This window comes from Passer domesticus, chromosome 7 (genome assembly GCF_036417665.1).
Source record: "Passer domesticus isolate bPasDom1 chromosome 7, bPasDom1.hap1, whole genome shotgun sequence".
In the NCBI taxonomy this organism is placed as follows: Eukaryota; Metazoa; Chordata; class Aves; order Passeriformes; family Passeridae; genus Passer; species Passer domesticus.
In genome coordinates, this window is record NC_087480.1 from 41,804,199 (window position 1) to 41,824,861 (window position 20,663).

The window sequence follows — 20,663 nt, forward strand, 5'->3', positions numbered from 1 at the left end:
TTCGTTGTAAGTTACTTATTACATAAAATGCCTTATTCACACAAAGTGTCACTTCGTCTGAAAATAAAATGTGGAGGAACTGAAGCACTCTTTAACTGGCAATGAACGTGCAGGGAAAAGCTGACACTCAATACAAAGGAATTAATTGAGAGTTTATTCCAGATGGTTTTCCTCACTTAGTATACAAGTCATCAGAATAATCTATGAAATAGACTTGGACTTTAATGATATGATCTTTTTCTATAATGCATTTTGGTTTTTCCTTCTAACAACCTGTTTAAAAAAAAAGTCTGCCAGATGAAATGTTCAGCACAAACTGTGATCTTTACTATTTGTAGAAAATATGAATTAAAAAAGGACACTATCAGTTAATTCTTATTTTAAATGTTTACACTTATAAAATGCTTTGGAAGCTTGAAACTTAAATCCTTTGTGATATTTTTCTTCTTCCTACCTCCCTCTTCCCATCTTAAATGCCTTTATTAGCCCAGGATTATCATAAATGACAGAGTGCAGCTGCTTAAAAACATTAAAGGACCACAAATGGATAAACTGTGGTTTTTTTTTAAAAAAAAAGGAAGCTTACATGGATTTTCTTCAAACAAATAAAATGCATAGATGGCTACGGTACTCATCCGTCAACCTTTACAGTGTCCGCTTGAGGTAGCCTTTCTACAGAATAACTAAACAAGCCCCAACATAATCTAAATCCTTGCATTAAAACCACTATCTCTGAAAGTCCACTCAATTTAACTCCACTGGTGATCAACATAATACATTTTAAAAGCTTTGGACAAAACAGCAGATACAGTGGGCATCAATGTTAGTTCTAAATCTGCAGCCCTCAATGTACATTGTACACACATAAATATCTCAGCTATAATACACATTCCAGATCCATCCCTAAAAGCCATACTATTATGGAAAGCACAGCCATGCTAACTTCAGGATACAAACCATAATTCCACGTCTACAAAAGGAAAGTATAATTAGTGGCAGTTTATTGCCTCATACAAATTTAACCAACATGGCAACCATGCCAAAGGAATTAAAACATTTTCAGGACATATGTACAGACTGTACATTTCAGAAACATCTGAACAATAAAAATGCAAGAACAATCTCGGCATTACAAATTAAACTAAACAAATGGTTTGAAACCGTCAATGCATTGAATGGGTTTACAAAGGCACTTCCCTACCGAAAATAGGAAATGACAATCTGCAGCCTAGAGGGAGGTTGGAGAAGAGTGCTCATCAACTACTGCACAATCTCAACTTTAAGAAAAAATAAGCAGGATTTAATCAAACATTTATAGGATTCAATGTGATCCACTTTTGAAAGAATTCACACAGTCTCATCTTTGTTTTTCTGTTGCTTTTCTTGGCTCTCTCGTTCTGTACTTTGGCTCCTTCGACGATCGTGTTTGTCAGAATGGTCCTTGCTATCACTGTGATCATGTTTGTGGGAACGTTCTTTGCTTCTGCTACGCTTCCTAGATTTTTCTTTGCTTGGACTCTGATCTCGTTTCCTGGACTTCTCAACACTATCTGTTCTTCCTCTGCTTCTGCTTCTACTTCGTTTATTTGACTTCTCCTTATTTTCATTTTTATGTTTACTTGATTTTTCTTTGCTCCTGCTTCTGCTGCGCTTACCTGTGTTCCTGCTTCGGCTCCTACTCCTATGCTTTCTTTCCCGGCTTCGACTTCTACTATGCTTTCTCTCTTTTTTGGAATCCCTCTTGTCGTCGCGGTGTTTCTTCTCATCTTTGTCATCCTTGTGTCTCCTCTCCTCTGTGTCACCCTTACTTTTCCTTTCTTTTGACCTTTCTCTAGATCGATCTTTTTCCCTCTCACTACCTCTTTCCTTATCATAATCTCTCTCTTTTTTCCGACTCCGCTCATTTTCTTTCTCTCGCTCCCTATCCCTGTCTCTTCTATCTCCTTTCCTGTCACGACTTCGACTCCGGCTTCTGTATCTGTCCCTGCTTCTGCTTCTCCTCCGTTCTAGTGAGCGATCGGTACTTCGAGATCTCCGCCTTTCTTTTTCTCTCTCCTTTGCTTCACGTTCTAATCTCTGCCGTTCTCGTTCTCTTTCTAGTTCTCTATCAAAACTAGATGATCCATGGCCTTCCCGATGGTGACTTCTGCTTCTGGATCTTCTGGGAGACCTCCTGGGACTGATGGATCTTGGTCTTGGAGACCTTTTAAAATAGAAAACATTCTATATGAAACACCTCCTTCAATAGTTAAGAAATCCTCTTTCCAATTTATACTTTACAGACACAGCTTGTCTTTAATCTTACATACAAAATATTATCTGATTATTTTAATCCACTAGCATCCATAAACTGTTGCCTTAAAACCTATTTCAGTGAAAAGACAACATGTTGCAGGTAACAAGTAGTTCAATATTGAACTTTTAACATTCATTTTTAAAATAATGTTTATGTGACCTTGAACGTCTACGTTCTGCATGCCGGTCTATTTCTTCCATCCCCTCCTTGCCATCTTTCTTGATTTTTCTAGGTCTGCTTTTAATTTGCTGGTCAATGGCTTTCTGGACTGGCACAGGAATTCTTGGAAACAACGTGGAAAACCATTCAAGCTTAGTCAGGAAGGAACGAAGCATCTCCCCAATGGTCATAACGCAACCCCCACCTGCCTTCACATCCAGGTCCTGCAAAATACAAGCAAAGAATATCCTGATGGTCAAAAATATTCTTTATTGATTTAAAAAAATGCTGCTACATTACTGTCCTACTGAAGTCTCATGATTATGAAAGTTTACTTGTCTCATATTCTAATACATTTCCTTAGAGAAATTCAAACTCTGCACCCTTTGGATTTGGCAGAATGTTACAGATAGGGAATGGGACTTAATATATATGCATGCAGGCACATACTAATCCTGCAGCCATCTGGATGGTAAGGGACTGTCGATGAAGAGATTAACACAAAATCCCCTTACACAGTCTGGTTATATGGTATGATCTTGCATCGTACTTAAATGCCACAAAGTTGAGAAGTCCTCTGAAACTACATTTAATACTCCATTTTGTGGATATACAACTGTGTACCATCATACCCAACCCTGTGGCCTAAATCATTTATGAACTACATCATCGCCTATCTAAAAATGATCATAGAAAAACCTCTAGTACAAAATGGCATCCTAACAGAATTGGAAGCAATAGCAAACCAACTGCCATGAAGCAGTGAGGTTTCTAATTTAGAAATATGTAAAAAAAGAAATAAATGAACAAATAATTGGAAACGCATAATCCATGATGACCATTGTCTCTGAAAAGGGTCATTACCGCATGAAGGCCTTCTTGCTATGCCCTCTCACAGCTCAGGACATGTTAGTCAGCTATTGTCAGTCCCAAACCTATAGTGCAAGCACACAAGGAAAGTGAGATTTGTTATCTAAACAGGAAGAGAAAATCTGAACGTAAAACTGCTTGCACTCACACACATTTAAGTGTTCAGATATACAGTTTTTCCAAATATAATCGCTGCAGAGATCTAAAGAAGAAAAAGAGGAGTTAAACGTAGCACCTGGAGAGTACGTACAGTTAAACAAAATAAACATAAGAAGCATTCTGAAAAGTAACTCTGTGTCCTGGGAAGGTTTTCACAGCAGCATGACAAAAGATGAACTGCTTCCAGATTTTTAAGAACTGGAGGGGAAAAAAAATCCTGTAGGTTTAAATAATTCCATATATAAAAATTTGCTTCATCCTACTGAGTTTGACCAGGACTGGTAAGAAACTTAAGCAGCCTCAAGCAGTTTTTCTACATAACACAAAGCTACTGATAGCAGCTGGGAAAGAAACACTAATTCCAAAAATATAGTGGGAGATTTTAAGCAACAAGAAATAAACACATCTTGACACCCAGTATCAGCAAGAACTGAAACGTATAAACTAAAAAATATGCTTTGGATAATGAACCAGTTAAGGCCTGCACAATGAATTGTACTTGCAACTGCTTTACAGTCCTTGGAATTGACTTTGTGGGACACTGAGAATGAAGCCAACCCAACGCTTCTCATAAAGTACAGTCCAATGTTGTGAAAAAGAATTCAGATCAGCCAGCCCCAGCTCGGGGAGAGGGACATTACACTGATTCAAGTCCAATTCGGTTTAATTTCTGCTGCAAATCTACTATAGCATGAGTTTACCTGAAATCACCAGTTGTTTTCTTTGCTCAGTGTTTCTGATACTTAGCATGATAGAAGCCGTTTAAAATAAATACACTGCACTGCAGTTAGATACAGGTATAATTAACAATATTTTTAATGCCAGTACTTGGACATCATTTGCAACTACAACATGTGAAATTTCTTCAAGTAGATGCCTAATGTCACACTGAAGATGGCAAGTGATCCTTCCTGTTCTATCTTAAATTTAGGAGGTAATTTCAAACCTGCTCAATAAATCTTAATTGCAGCAGTATGTAGCAGACCACATATTCAACTTCATAGCCCAAGAAACCTCATCCACCAGCTTCCTACTGTTTCTCCAAACAGTAAATCAGGACTAGGGTAACAAAGGTATTCTCCTATCTGACTGCATAATCAACCTTTTTAATGAATTTCTTCAGTTAGCAACTCATCTCTTTATCTACCCCATTAACAAAGACATTAAGATTCCAGAAATAATGCCACCTTATGCAGTATTCAGGCTTTTTGCTTCTCCTTTATAGAAATCCTGGGTTTAGTTGTTCCAGGACATGAATAATAACTACAGAGATTTCTGGCAGGATTTTCTAAGGTGAATGTTGGTTTCTACCACAAAGCTCCCACTCTCTCTTTTATGTGAGCATCAATTCCCCTATCCCAGTAATAAACAGATAATACAAATTTAGCACTCGCATTACTTCCTACACCTTACCTAAAAGTAACTATGATTTAAAAAAACACACAGAAGACTCATTCACACAGCCTGCTGTCTGCATTCTGATTCAGTACACCTGTTCCACTTGATTTTGCAAATCTGACACAGTAACATCTTTAACATGAAAAAATCTGTTAGATCTTCAAAATCTAAGAGAAATCACCCAGGTCCCAGCTCAGACCTGTTTCCTGCACTAATTAACATACATAATGTAAACAAGAACATAACATTGTAACATTCAAACTACAGAAATCTCTATCAAGCAATGCTTAAACCTAAAGTAGTAACATGAAAAGAAACAAAAGAAAATAAATTATTACCCTCGCCGACATACCTCTTCATCATCAAGAAAGGATTCAAACCAGTCCCATAGATCTGTAGGTGGCTGTGTGTACCTTTAAGCACAAAAATAATATAAAATTTTAATACAGCTTTCTGCATATTAGATCAGTCACTGGTTGATTATATTGATACTTACCTAATATACATAAATCCAAGAGCCCTAATATATGGGGAGTCTGTATGAGTGATAAGGCCCATCACTTGCTTACGAGTGAGCTTCAGTGTAAATAATTTGTAGAGCAGACAAAAAGCAGTAGACACAATTCCTCCAGTTCCAACACCACGCACCTTTCAAAAGCAGAAAGTTAGGTGAGGATGCAGGAAGTCACAAAGATATTATCCCAAACTTACAAAAGAATATAAGAACTAACACAGGATAAAATTTAAATCTACAAAGCTATGTGGAGAAAGGAACACTACTTACGTCCACAGCTTTGGAAGTAGGAAGAATGTATCTACCCTTTGTAATAAATATTGTATATCTAGAGACTGAGCCAACATACAAGCACATTTTAACTATGCTTTGAAAAGTTATTTACCAGACAGAAAAATTTAAGAAGGCACGTACTTCTACTTACCCCGCCACACATCCCTGTCTGGCCTGCTGTTTTTCTGCTGCCCTTTTCCCATGGTTCAACATGTGTAACCTGAAAGGGTGAGGTGGGGGACAGGAGGAAAGAAAGAAAATGACAATTACAACCTCCATAATGTTTAGGTGACCACACGAGCCTGATTTAACAATGGATATCCTAAACCAATCTTAAAAATCTGCCTTTGAACAAATTTAAGATCAAGTCTGCTTTCTCATTCCAGCAAAGCATTTGGCTATTTTAATTACCACATTAAGATATTACAGCCAAAATCTTGAATGAAATTTAAAACAAATCCCATAACCCCAAAGGAAACATCCATGCTTATTCTATACTCCACGAACTTTCAAGTACTTTATGACTAAACCCCATGATTATTATTTCCTTGGGTGATTGAACAACTGCCTTTATTTAAACTATCTTACAAGTTTAGTGATAACTGTTGATGACAGCCACAAAAGTCAAAATACACAGTCACACATTCCTAAGTCTCATTTTTGAAGTAAACTAACTAGAGAGTTATTTTCTGTCACTTACTATTAAGACAAAAGAAATATGTTTATCAAGAGTAGTATTTTAACATGAAGTCAATGTTTCTTCTCTTAGACTGCAGAGATGTAAAATTGCCCAAGACAAATCTTGTGAGATACATTTAGGGATGAGTGCACAAAGTTAATCAACACCATTCATAAAACTCGACAGTAAGAGTCATAAACAAGCTCAGAACCACATAACTGCCATTTGAAATTCTGAAATTCAGAGCGGCAGTATCTGGGTCAATAAACAAGTATATTTCCTAAACACATTGACTTAAAATATATGTAAAAGACAAGAAAGGATACAATGGTGTTACAGTGGATTGGGAATAAGAGTTCATGCTGTACAGTACTTCACAAATTAAGACTCTTTAACAATACATGAAATAAAACCAATTATGTACACAATCACATGAAATCAGAGACACACTAACAGCAGAAGTTGCTGAACTGTTTATTTGAGTTCTTTACAGTTGCTGTCTTTGCCAAACAGGAAATATGAGAGATGCCAATACTGTAGAATTCAAAATCCACTATGACTTCCTGTACTGTTAGCATGAGAAGTTCATAAATACTACATAAATAATACTGCATATCCTTCTGGTTATATAGTATTGCCTCTCACAGGAATTAAAAGTTTTTTTTTTTTTTGGTCAAAGGTTTGAGTATAACATTATCACAAATGCTAGTCTTCAACTTTAATTACAGTCAATGTAAACATGCTGGTTTTGACAGGTATCAATTAAAACAAACAACAAAATCCTGAAGACAATATTCATTTCAAAAAGGAGTAATTAAAGTTTTGATCCCACAAAGACTGCTTTGTATGCTTGTTGGAAATACACAGATGAAATGAAGCTGAGGACAGGCAAATGGTGTTAAGGTCAGGGATAAAGAAAGAGGAAGTCCTGCACTTCATAGATACAGAACTGAAACAAGAGCCCAGAATTACAAATTAATTAACTCAAATATCTGCACACAATCCCTATCTCCAAAGATGGTCCTTATCACTATCTGCCTGATTGACTTACAATCACCTTTTCTCATAATCCAGTGCCCAGCACTCTAATATTTTCTGGAAGAGCCACTTGTTCTTTAGACAGACAAATACACTTGAAGATATAGCTGCTATGACAGGTCATTAAAAACAACCCAACAACAACTAAAAAAAAAAAAAAACAAAAAAAAAAAAACCAAACAAACAAAAAAACCCCAAAACAAACAAACAAAAACCCAAAACACCCAAAAAACCCCCCCCCCAAAACCCCCCAAAAACACAAACCCATAGCAATTACTCAGAAATCTTAAAACATGAAGAGAATTCAGATCTTCTTAATATCAATGAAGAAGCTTTAACCATCAGGTTATCTTCTCTCTCACAGCTGTTACTCATGAGTGAGTAAGGGGCTGAGTTTTCTCTTTAACTGTCAAGTTCAGTAAATAGATAAATACACAGGTTTTTAATGGCTTGTCAAAATTCTTCCCAAATTTAAGATAAAACCACTTTTGGAATGAAACAGTAGGTCAAGCAAATGAACTATGTGACCCACTGCTGCTGAGCTCTACCAGTACAAAAATGACGAATTGCACCAAATACTTTTAGTGCATTTGAAGGGGTTCACTTGAAAAATAGAGTAAGCTCTCAATCTTTCTGAAAATATGTTTCTTTCACAACTTTTTCAGCTCTAAAAATCAGCTGCATAAGTAAACTCCACTACTTTCTATTCCAAGTCATGAGTCTCTCACACATGCAGCATGTAGTAAATTAACTGGAGAGATGCTGCCAACAATATATGTTACACTAAGTATTAGGAGAAATACATAATCAGCTCCAAATGACAGAGCACAGGCAGAGAAATGCTATCTTTACATGAAAAAAGAGTAGCATAAGTAAGCACAGACTGCCAAAAATCTCAAAATAGTGTGGTGGAAGTATTTTTCACAATTACGGTGCCTTAAGTAACTTGATTTGGCTTGGATAAATGAAACAAAAAGGCTACCTTTACTTTTTACTTTATTTATTTCAAATATACTGGAACCCATCAGCTGACACTATAACATTATCAAGCAAAATGAATTCACCTGAAAAAATACACCAATAACGACCAAAACACAGGTGACTAAATGAATTATCTAACCTTGAATTATCTAAATTTTGGTCTCGTTATCAGAACAAAGAAAGTGGCTGCGTTGATTAGCATTAATTATGCATACCTCTACCTGGGAGAGTGGCTTGATGGAAGCCTCGGTGCAAAACTGATTCAATCCTGCTAACAAAACAAGAACCGAGACATGGGTGCCCTGATACAGACCATTCATCTCCCCAGCACATCTTACCTCACGCCAACAGAAGCACTAAAACGAGCTCGTTAAGTCGTAAGCTGAGTTACGGAGGAGGGAACCCTACCGTGGAACTGAGACGGAAAGGCACACGCAGACACCCAGGGTCACCGCCATCCCTGCGGGGTGTTACGGGCGCGCAGGCGGCTCCGCGCCGCGGGGCGGGCCGGGCTCCGGCGGCCGCGCGGATCGCGCTCTCCGGCCCAAGGCGCAGCCCTCAGACGGCCATTTCGCCCCCACCGCCCCGGCTCACGCTGCCCTCTTCGAAACCCATTTACAGCTCGGCACTTCCAAATCCGACGCGGAACGCGCCTCTGTGGTGAGGCGGAGAAGGCAGAGCCTTGGATTCCCCCAGCTCAGCAACACAAGCGATACTTACTCCCATCCCTCGCCGCAAGATAAGGGGCGAAAAGGCGCGGGCCGCAGCCAAACCGGGCCCGGCGCCAGCGCGGCCCGCGGGCTCACCTTGAAATAGATCTCGTCCACCACTTCGTGGTAGGTCTTGAGTTCGTAGAGCTGCACCTTGAAGTAGGGCGACGAGAGGATGTTGGTGAGGATCATAGGGTTCAGATTCATGGTCTTTTCGTTGCCCCACAGCGGTAGCACGTTGCCCTGCTTGCCCGAGGCCGCCGGCTTGGGCCCCCCGCTCTGCAGCGGCTGCTGCACGGGCGGGACGGCGCCGGGCGGGTGCTGGGCCACCTGCTGCCCCTGGCAGTTCGCCACCGCGGGGCTGTTGTTGGCCATGGCGGGTCGGCGCTCGGGGCAGGCGGGCCGCGCACACGGAGCGGGGCCGGCGGGCGCTGCCTCAGCCCCGACAAGATGGCGGCCGGGGAAGTGACGGCGGCGCCTTCCGGGGCCGCGTCACCGGCCCGCGGGGCGCGGCGGGGAAAGGGCGGGGGAGCTCCGGAGCCCGGGCGCGGCCCCGCCCGCCGCTCGCTGCCCGCCCGCCGCTCGCTGCCCGCCCGCCCGGCCGTTTGCCGCGGCCCTTCCCGCCCTCGCCTCGCCTCGCGGCAGCCCGGGGCCCGGCGGGCGGGACGTCACCGCCAGGGAGGGCGAAGGGACTCTGTGACCCGAAGGGGGACAGCTGCTGACACCGACATACGGAGTTCAGTAGATTAAGCCACGCATTTAACGAAGTTGGAAACTGGTCCCCTCGGTCCCTTGTCGTTGGTAACGAGGCCCCGGCACAGCTGGCGCTGGCCGCTTCTGCCTCCACGGCAGTGGAGAAGCAAAGAAGTGACAGAACGCCTTGGGTGGGAAGGGGACCTTGAAGACCTGTCTGGTTCCAACCCGCTGCCATGGGCAGGGACACATTCCATTAGACCAGGCTGCTTCCAGCCCCATCCAGCCTGGGCTCGAAGGGACGGGGCATCCACAGTATCCCTACTGGGACAGGGGAAAGGCAGAAATGTTGAATATGTTCAGCATGTTGTAGCTGCAGGGCAATGATGGCTAGGGCATGGCTCAGCCTGTTCACTTGATGCCAGTGCTGGGTGCGAGGCCTGCTCCTCTGGCCAGGAGCTGGCTGAGCAGCTTCTGAGAGCCCTGTCAGACACCCAGGAAACAGTAACTCTTCACTGCTGCTCAGTTCCAGCTCAACAGCTCTTTCTGAAACTCCTAGTCCTACATACAGACTTGGAACAACCAGGATTAGGTTAAACAGCTAAGAGAGCATCACTGTCTACATATAATTACTAACAGGAAAGAGAAAATCCCTGGTTTTGCCTGCAAAAGCAAAAAAGCCCAAACCCAATATAACTAGCTACATACTTTGGTGTCAGTCTTTAAACCTGAAGTACAAAAGTGTGTTTTAGAAGAATTGCTGAAATATTCTAAACATCAAATGACTGTGCAAACAATTAACTGACAGTTCAGTGAAATGACTGCAAGCTGTGCCAAAGTATGCTCAGTTGTACACAGAAGGGCTCTCCATTGCTCAGTGCATCAGGAAACATGTACAGGGAAAAGTTGGTATAAAATCATCCATGGGAATAGCATCTCTACCTGCTTAAACTAACCCAGATTTTTAATTTAGAAAACAGGAGATAAGTACTGTTGGAAGTGACATAAAAATACCTTCACTCTTCATTACACATCGAAACATTGAGAAACTTTTCATTACTCTGGCACCTTAGAGCTTGTGCTATAGCAGAAAAGTGTTATCAGGGCCCTGGCAGCTAACAGTTTCTCTAAGCTGCCTGTTCTGCTATCGAGGCTTTTCACTCCTCTTTTCTAGAAATAAGCACCAGTCCTCTTTTGGCCTCTCCTCCCCTCTTGGCTGATTTCCAAAGACATTCACAAAATCTTTATTACTTGCATGGCTCTACCATTTTGATGTAAATACTCATTTAACAATCTCATATCAAATCAGAGAACTAATCAGAAAAACGAATTGCAAGAAAGTGATCTTGTTCTGGTGGTAGTAAGCTAGAGTAGTAACTTTTCTTTGATCATGAGTGGTTTTGTTATTGTTGTTTGGAGTACTTACTTCATTTTTATTGTGCAACCACTTCAAGACAGCCAATACATCTGTTATAGTTTCTATTGTCCTAATTGTGTTTCCATGGAATATTTAGGCAAATACGTTCCAAACCTCAGTATTTTTTGCACTCTATAAGATCGCGTTTTTATACTTCTTTCACTCTCTGGTGGTGATGCTGACACTTCTCATATAGTTGCAACCTATAAATCCATTTGCTCCAAATTAGATTTTCTTCCCTCAGGCATCCCAACTGGTTTTTACAGAGTACAGCCAACAAGAAAAACCACTGGGCAGAATTTATAGAATCATCTAGGTGAGATGTAAGTACTAAGTGATAGTTCAGGGTTAAACAATTACACAACAGCCAAAAAGAGTAACTGTGCACTCTGACTAGGCCACAAAAAATGTTAGCCAAAAGTTGGCATATACATTTCTAGAATATTCTGAAATCTTAATGGGCATTGAATTGTCTAACTTATCTAACTTTATCCTCACTGACACCAGAGTGCTGCCGTCTTCTAGGTCCCAGGCCTACACTAGATCTTCATTAATAACAGCCCTGCCCTGTGATTAGGAAACCCTTTTCCTTTCTATTTTCACCATGCTGCTACGCAGCTGCCTGCTCACCGAGAGACAAATTTGTCCTAGCATGGTAAATGCTTAATGAAACACTGCAAAAGACATCGATTGTTGGATGTTTGTGCTCTCTACCGCACTCACCCAGACAGGGCTAGCTCACTGTATGTGACAACCCGCCCCACCGCGCGCTTTCCCTCTGCGGCGGGGCACACACGGCTTTAGACACAGCAGCACCCCAAGGGACTTGCATGAGGAGGGCCGAGATTTTTAGGGTTTAGTTTAAAAAAAGTAGGGACACCGCTCGCCGCCGCCAATCGCCTTTTAATGACACTGAGGGAGGCTGGCACGGATCAGTAGAACAGGTGGGCCCGTGGACGGTCACTGGTGCCCATTTACCCTCTGGCACAGAAGTGCCTTAGGGAACATCCCCCGCACTGGGGCTGTCCAGTGCAGCTCCCGGCGCTGCCCGGAGGCGCCGCACCCCCGTAGGGGCGGCCGCTTGTGCCCGGCGGGAGCTCGCCGTGGGAGAGAAGGTGGAGCGGGAAGCGCGGGGGAGCCCCGGCAAGGGCAGGGGCTGTCGGGAGCCCGGGGGCAGTGGCTGTCGGGGGCAGTGGCTGTCGGGGATCGGGAGCCGGGGTGGCTCGGGAGCCGGCGGGGGTCAGGCGGGCGGTGCGCGGGCGGCCCTTCCCTCACGCGGGCGCTGCTGAGGGGAGCCCCGCAGGCCCGCTTAGCTCCGGAGGCGGCGGGGGACTGGCCTGAACACCGAGCCGGCTTTTGTGCGTATCTATACACAAAAATATATTTTTATTTGTGTCTAAAAGACGTCGTAGAGTAATCGGGTTGTGTGCAGGCTTGCCCCAGATGCGTTTGGTTGTAGTGTTTGGTTATGGTCTCTGTCCAGGTGTGCTGGATGGAGAGTGAGACTATGAAATTTGCTTTTTTTAGATTTGTATATGATTTATAGTCGTTTACATAAGGTTATTTACATAATTTCACGTAGAGAGAACAGCCTAATCTTTTTTTTGGTCATATTTTTGTCATTCTTTGAATAGAACTCAGATCAGGTCTGCCCGTGCTTAATTGTTACTCAAACACCATTGAAAACAGCAAACTTTGTAATTAGATTTGTTATGAAGTGCTTCAGAAAATAAGTTAACTTTTTATTCTAGGGTTGCCAGAATACTATGGATAAGAACTATAAAGAAGAGTTTACGCAAATTATTAAATTTGAACCTCCTTTGTACAAACAACGCTACCAGTTTGTTAAAGACTTAGTGGAGAAATACAAACCTAAGAAGGTTGGTATGTTTTGTGTCTTTAGGTTATAAACTTGAAAATAAATTGACGGCATTTCAGGAACACAAAATGGGTAAATAACCTGTTGTCCTAATTACCAAATAATAGTAATGAACGAACTGTTAAAACTGAATGGCCTTAGCAGATACCTTGTGATATGTTGTTTTTCAGGTGTGCATAAAATTAATCTTACTTGGTAGGAAGAGGTGAATATTTAAACAAGAGAAACGCCTTAGACTGTTTTTGAAAGTAGTGGGCATTCTGTTTTTAATTTAACACTGTTGGAATTTGGTTCAAGTTGCTTTCCTCATAGCTGGGCTTATCCAGTCTGTGATGCCATGGCAGTGTAATATGCTTTAAAATAGAATGTATTCACCAGTGTTGCATCTGTCTTTAAAGGTTTGAATTTCCTGATTTAGGATGTGGAATGGGTGGGAGGGTGAACTTTCTGTTTACACAGACAGTGGATAAACTAGATACAAGGATATAAACATGTTTTCATGTGGGGAACAGCAGTGTGCTTCAACCTTGACTGAGCCTGAGAAAGAAAGTGGGGATTGGTTTACATACTCAGCTATCTCTTTAGCTTAAAGGAAAGAATATTTATTATTTGCCTTCATGGTCTGAATGTCCCCAGAGTTCCCACTTAAACATTAGACTGAGCCTGTAAACTTGTTTTGTGCAGATTCTTTGCTGCTAACTTGGCTGCTGGTGAGCCTGTTCTCAGTGTTTTGAGGGAGAACAGCCCAGTGAAAAGCAGTGGTGAATGTGGAAATTGCTGCAGCTTTTGTGCTTAAAATCATACTTTACTGTTACTCATGTGGGAGACATTCTCCAGAGTCAGTGGGATGTCCTACATATACTTGTTTGTAGCTGTAGTAACAAAAGGTTAATTATTCTAAAAAAATCTTGCAGGATCTTCATATACATCTTTTAAAAAGAATTTTCAAGTCTGCATCTATCCTGCTTGCTCACAGCTGAATTTTAGTTATGATTCTGAAATGCTGTATCATTAAAAAGTTTTTTTGATAAGTATGGAATTTTAGTTTTATGCAAGTCTCTGAAATTACTTAGAACTATATAGCATTTATATGTTTTTCAATATCTAATTTACAGGTGGCAGATTTAGGCTGTGCTGATTGCAGCCTTCTCTGGATGCTGAAATTCTGCAGCTGCATTGAAGTGTTAGCTGGGCTAGATATCTGTGCAAATGTAATGAAAGAGAAAATGTAAGCTCTTTAATTGTTTTGAGGCTTGTGTTTGTCTTGACCTAGTGGTGTGGTGAGTTGACCCTGGCTGGAGCCAGGAGCTCACCAAAAGCTGCCCTATCATTCCCCCTCCTTGGCTGGACAGAGAGAGAAAATAAAACAAAGTGTTCATGAGTTAAAGGGCCGGGAGAGATCACTCATCAGTTACCATCATGGGCAAACCAGACTTGACTTGGGGAATTAATTGAATTTATTATCAAAATCAGAGTAGGATAATCAGAAGTAAAGCAAATTTTAAAAACACCTTCTCCCTACCTTTCACTCCTTCATGGGTTTAACTTTATTGTCTGTTCTCTACCTCCTCTCCTGCAGTGTTGCAGAGAGATGAGGAATGGGGATTACAGTCAGTTCATTACAGGTTATTTCTGCTGCTGCTTCCCCCTCAGGGATAGAAGTCGTTCCTGTGCTCCAGACCTGGTCTGTCCCCTGGGGGAGACACACTTGCATGAAGTTCTCCAGCACGGGTCCTTCCCACGGGCTGCAGTTCTTTGTGAGCTGCTCCAGCCCGGGTCCTTCCCACAGGGTGCAGCCTGCTCCAGCATGGGCACCCCACTGGGTCCTGCCAGGCTGCTCCAGTGTGGGCTCCCTTCTCCAGAGGCTGCTGCCAGGAGCCTGCTCCAGCATGGAGAGGGCTCTTCTATAGCCCCCTGGCCAACTTGCCATGCAAACCAAATACAAGTGGCATGGTGCAGCATTTCTTGTAGAGGCTTTCAAAATTAGGGTAACTGCAGAAATAGCAGCTTGGCAAATGAAGAGTCCTGTCATTGTTAGTCACACTGGATCTGTGCCTGGGGACTCCTGGCCTGCCGGTGCCCATAACGTCACCTCGTGTAGCCAGAGGTGTGGGTCATGCAGAGGCCTCAGGGTGTGCACATCTGGGAAATACACTGTTTGTAAAGGCACAATTGCATCGTGTTAGGAATATCTACATATCTTATACATGACATTCTTGTCTTTAGAATGATCAGTTTTGATCTTTTTGAAATGTACATAGAACTTTAGTCACCAAGGTAGGGACTTGTTTATCATTTTGAAATAGGAAGGTTAGCTCAGTGTGTGGTGTCTGGTTTAGAACCTCTCTAAAATGTGAGGTTTATGTGATCTTTGAAGCGTTGGTCCAGTGGATGAATGTAGATTTACTGAAAGCAGATCAACACAATTTCAGTGAATATGCAAGATCTGGATATTATCTCTCGCTCTTTCTCAAGAATGAAGAGAAGTAACCTTTTATATGTAATATTTATTGTGTGTTTTGTCTAATGCTGTACTTCAGAATGAAATTTGCACACGTACTTTGGTTTCTCAGTGTATTTTACTTGGAAAAAATAGTTAATATGCTTGCCTAAAACTACCCCTAAAACCCTGCAAAGCTTGTCTAAACCAGAGTTACTGTGTGTCTAGAATTGAACTATTATCAGAATTTACAAGTGGCTTTCCAAGTGACTTGAGAGTATAATGGAAATTTTTGTAAACACGAAGGGCAGTTTCTGGATTAACTTCTGCTCTTTCTGTCCTATTGTAGGTAGTTAGAAGTGTTTGTATTGCATATGCTTCTTTACATCCATGTAAAATGGTTAACCTTTTTGAAATTCATGAGGTATCTATGCAGGGTGTTTGCTAGTTCATTTTCATGCACTATTTATCTTGTCTTAAGATCCTTCCTGTAACATCATATTTTTAATACTTTTGTAGGCATACGTTGTCTCCTCTTCCTGTTGATTATTTGCAGCCATCTGAAAGATCCCTGACTGTTACCTTGCATCATGGCTCAGTTGCCCACAAAGATCCTTGCATGCTTGGTTTTGACTTGGTGACATGCATTGAACTGTGAGTATTAGGACAATGCAGAATGGTTTTTAAAGTCCATCAGAGTTCAGTTTGGAATTTTTCCATGCTTCAAACAGGCTTGATCAAACCTTTCGAGCAGAAGAGTAGAATTAGGAAAGTAGAAAGTAGAAAAGTGGCTCCTAACTTGTGTTTAAATTAACCATGCTAAGTAATTCAGGTAGTGCTTATGGCAGGAAGAGGATACTGATGAAAAAGTACAAAATGCAAGAGGAGATTTGCTCAGGCAAAATGCCACGTGCTGCCACTTGGCCACAGTGCCTGTGCTCATATTGCAGAGATAGGTGTAATTTCAAGTTACAGGTATGGGTTTGGGGTTCTTTTGACTGGTTGTTAAGATTGTAGTAGTGTGTTTTTAAACACAGACATCAACTTATTCTTTTCAGAATAGAACACCTGGAAGAATCAGAGCTGAAGAAGTTTCCTGAAGTGGTGTTTGGTTTCATGGCTCCAAGCATAGTTGTGATCAGCACTCCAAATTCTGAATTTAACTCTTTGCTTCCAAGAGTGATGTCATACAGGCATCCAGACCACAAATTCGAGTGGAGCCAAGCAGAGTTTCAAAGCTGGTAAGGTACTGATCATTGTATGCTGTGTGCATATGATGCTCATCTGAGTGCCCAGTAGTGTGCTAAATGAATGGCTGTGCATTTTCAGAGTGGTTCACTTATGTGGTTTTCTGTCAGTGAAGTGTCACCTCCTGCTTGGGTGGTTTCTTTGCTATGGAGAGCAGTTAAGCATATTCTGTGGATTTTGTATTTTATGATGGTTGTTAAATTGGCTTTTACTGTAAGTGCTCAGTAGCCAACTCCTAGTGTATCTATCCTGGAAATTTTGCCCCTTAAACTATATTGTTTCTGCCATACACTTTAAAGTATCCAGTGATTTTTGAGTAAATAGTTTTGCAAAGCTGGAAGCATGTATTTTTCTCTACAAAATGATGCTAAAACCTGCCTGTAATTAGCTACCTTAGGATATCTTAGAGAAAATTTCTATGACTTCAAGCATATTTAGATTTTGCTTTTAGATATATCTGAATTTAAAATATCAATATTACTGAAGAAATGTGGGGCTTTTTTGAGCTGCAAACATGAGAAAGCCTTTGTGTTGTGAAATAGAAATATTACATTATTCTCTAAAATACATGAGATATTAATTTAGTTTTCTTCTTTGCCATGGGGAATGATACAGGTAGGTAGTGCAGTTTTGGTTCCCTGCCCCATTTGTTCACTGGCTGATGTACTACAAGATACTTTTAATTTAGGTGTTATATACACTGTTGTAACCTTGATTAGGTAGATTTTAGTTTTTCTATATTAACAGCAAATCAGACTTTCTCTATTAAGTGGGCTCTTGTGGTTTAGAGGTGTGTATGTTTTTCATGGGTTCTTCTCAAATAATCTTGTTATTGAAAATCAGTTTTTAGCTGACTTCCAGGTTGGTGACTAAGCAACTGTGAGCATTAACATTCTGTGCACATATTGTAGAAAAACCAGTAATATTTGGATGGCTAAATTACTGATACTAAATGATTCAGACTATGATAGGCATCTTACAGCTCTGGTACAACGAGATGTGACAGTGCTTATCTCCAGGCATGGGAGTATTGTCAGAGAAATGATGTTCAAGCCTTTGCAGCCTTAGAGTCTTGATTCTCCTTAAGAATGGATCTTTATCACATGGAAAGATGAATATTTCACATAATTGGGATTACTGGTCTTTCTTAGGGCTCTAGAGACTGCTAGATGCTATGATTACTCAGTGGAATTTACTGGTGTCGGGCACCCACCAACAGGAATGGAGAAGGTTGGGTTTTGTACCCAAATAGGTGTGTTTTTTAGAAAATATCCTCAAACTGGTGAATCTGTTCAGTCTGAGAAACCCATGGAAGCAGTTTACAAAACAGTAAGTATTATTTTCTTCCTTTAGAGGTATGAATAAAGAGTAAAGTGTCTATGACTGCCTGTGAAGTTGTTACCATGAAATACAGCTGACAGTCACAGCAAGACAGTCTCATTCTTTGTGTTTCCAGTTGTACAAAGACCTTGAACTTTTAGGGTATTTGCTAAATAACAATATGGATAATCATTCTTATCTTAAGATGCTCCTATCCTTGGAATGAATTTTTCTTTTCTGCTAGCTATTTTTCCTCTAGTCATTAAATTTATTTATTATGTGGCTGTTGGCAATGACGCAGATTTTTCAGATACATAAAAAATTTTTAAAAAGCATTTCTTACTAAATGTGACCTGAACTGAAATGTAAAGTTGTGTTGTAGCTTTATCTTTTATGGTTTCCAAGCTATGAAAACATCTGTAATTTCTGTATTGGAAATTTCTATGCATGTGAAATGTTACCTGCCATCTATTGCCCTTAATAGATTAATGAAGTGCTCTTTAATGCTCACCAGACTAGGAAATACATCTAGGTGATGGTAATTTCTTTCTTTAGCTCCCGTTATAGGGTCATTTTGGAGAGAGTTTTGACATGGGTGTCCTTTGAGATGAAACAAAAGTGTTAATTTTGTGTGTTTCTTAACAAATTAATTTTTATAAGGTAACTAATTTATAGGAATAATTCAACATTTCAAGATGTAATTGCAAAGTAAGAAATAATTATAGACAGTGGGACTTCATTAGTAGTGTCTTGGTATAAAGCACTTCCTAGTAACCTGGTGGGATTGAGATTGCCTGCTTAGTTTCCTTAATTGCCTTGGGGTATAGCTCAGTATAGAACACACTACACTTCCAGAGATGTTGATGTCACCATTTATTTTCAGCATTCCCTACAGCTGTGAGAGCATATTTAATGTTTTACTCTGAAAACAATAAATGGCATGCTGTAGTCTTGGTTTCCAGATGACAATTCAGAAGTAGTTTAGAATCTCCATCACTATAGAACTGTCCCCAGAACTCCATAATGTGAGAAGAGAATTATTAAAAAGAGGTCAAGAATTACAGGGCTTTAACTTGCCTGATCTACAAGTGTTGCTTGCATGTATAGCCTGTTGGGTTTTAGGGTGTTTATTTAAGTTCAGTTAACTGCCAGTGTAGCTGTAATAAAGAAAACCAGCTCAAATTGCCTGGCTTTTCTTACCTGAAACTGTTTAATAATAAAGTTAAACAGGATTTAATAAAAAATGATGGTCACTTTTAGCAGCTTTTTTGGACAGCAAATGTTAAAATCTCAGCTTGTGATAGTGATAAACATTTTATGTATTCTTGTATATTGTAAAGGTCTTCAAAGCAGTGTACCCAAGTCTTAAAGATGAGAAGTACTTGCAGAATGCAGTGATCAATGAAGTTATTTTCACAGCCCAAATCATTAAGCACCGTTTAATGTCAAAACGTGAGGAGTATGGTGATGATCCTGAGAGAAAATCCAAATTCCAACCTTCAATGGACTGTTTTTCTGACTACCTTGGAAAACTGGTTGTTGAAAAAAACATGGAACCATTTGTCAGTGGAAATGAGGTTCACATACCTCTCAAAACAATCTTTTCTTTTCCCAAAGTGAATCGACTTTGTGGTACCTTTGAGAAGTTATGCAAGCTTATTGCAGGCAAGGTCACACTGAGCAGTGATGGTTCTGCTGTGATGTTCCATATTGAACATGAAAATGAAGAGAATTAGATCAGATTTCTCACACAAAGTTCAGTTGAAGTAATCAAAGTGGTTTTTTTAGAAGCTGTCAAATGGTATGTTCTGTATGCTAACTGGACCACCGAATACTTTCTAACCTTCCATCAGTGGTATTTATCTGTCAGCACCTCTCATTGAGTGAAGGTGAATGCTTCTGACAAAGGTAACAGTAATTCATAGGGGTTTCAAGTAGAGTATCAGGGGCTAAAAGCAAATAATTCATTCCCAAGAAGAAAATGAAGTATTTCTGTTTGCTTTTTATTGCTTTATTGTAGCTGTTGTTACTAGATTATTTCTGGTAGTCTCTTGTTAGCTTCAAAGATAGTTTGTTTTACCATCTACTGTGTATGTGAGTCAGACATAAATTTAGGGCAAGTTTTTTCTTAAGTTCTATAAAATTTATAGATGCCTTTTTCGAGATGAAAACTCAGCCTCGATGAAAACCAAATGTTGTTCCAGCTGAATTGAAATATGAAACTGGCATATTTGTTCTGTTTTTGAAAAAAAAAATTAAAGAACGGCAGTAATTGTGAATGCTAACCTATCTCTGGTGTAGCTGAAAAATTTTCTATGTTTTCATGGGCAGCTTTTGTTCAGAACTGTAAAATGCAAATAGAGTAGATGGCAAAAATTTAACAAGAAGAAAATCCCACAACACAACCAAAAAAACCCTTCCAACACCAACATCAAGAAAAGAGTGCAGTATCCTGAATGTAAGGGAAATAATGTGGGTATCTATTGTTTGGTAATGGTCAGAATAGTTGAACAGAACACTTCTTATCAGTGTTCTGAATTTAAAATTTTCATTCTAGATTAGAAAAAGAATGGGATCTAAATTACACAT

General features: G+C 40.4%; 2 protein-coding genes across 5 annotated transcripts; one reads left to right on the top strand and one right to left on the bottom strand.

Annotated features, from left to right (window-relative positions):
* Nucleotides 1-984: 984 nt before the first annotated feature.
* PRPF38B (pre-mRNA processing factor 38B) lies at nucleotides 985-9,540 on the bottom strand. The gene is made up of 6 exons (XM_064428005.1): nucleotides 9,174-9,540; nucleotides 5,821-5,889; nucleotides 5,379-5,530; nucleotides 5,235-5,295; nucleotides 2,456-2,679; nucleotides 985-2,203 (listed from the first exon to the last, which is right to left on the bottom strand). Exons 1-6 carry the CDS (start codon nucleotides 9,450-9,452, stop codon nucleotides 1,348-1,350), a joined length of 1,641 nt encoding a protein of 546 aa, XP_064284075.1. The 5' UTR covers nucleotides 9,453-9,540; the 3' UTR covers nucleotides 985-1,347.
* Nucleotides 9,541-11,429: 1,889 nt separating this feature from the next.
* Nucleotides 11,430-20,363, top strand: HENMT1 (HEN methyltransferase 1). Of its 4 annotated transcripts, none has more exons than XM_064428018.1 (7): nucleotides 11,430-11,510; nucleotides 12,939-13,067; nucleotides 14,182-14,294; nucleotides 16,026-16,160; nucleotides 16,565-16,747; nucleotides 17,906-18,083; nucleotides 19,415-20,363. In XM_064428018.1, the coding sequence occupies exons 2-7, from the start codon at nucleotides 12,954-12,956 to the stop codon at nucleotides 19,808-19,810; spliced, it is 1,119 nt and encodes a 372-aa protein (XP_064284088.1). In that variant the 5' UTR covers nucleotides 11,430-11,510; nucleotides 12,939-12,953; the 3' UTR covers nucleotides 19,811-20,363. The 4 variants fall into 4 exon arrangements, with proteins under 4 accessions (XP_064284088.1, XP_064284087.1, XP_064284086.1 ...); XM_064428017.1 differs by lacking the exon at nucleotides 11,430-11,510 and adding an exon at nucleotides 11,986-12,131; XM_064428016.1 differs by lacking the exon at nucleotides 11,430-11,510 and adding an exon at nucleotides 12,220-12,302.
* Nucleotides 20,364-20,663: the final 300 nt, after the last annotated feature.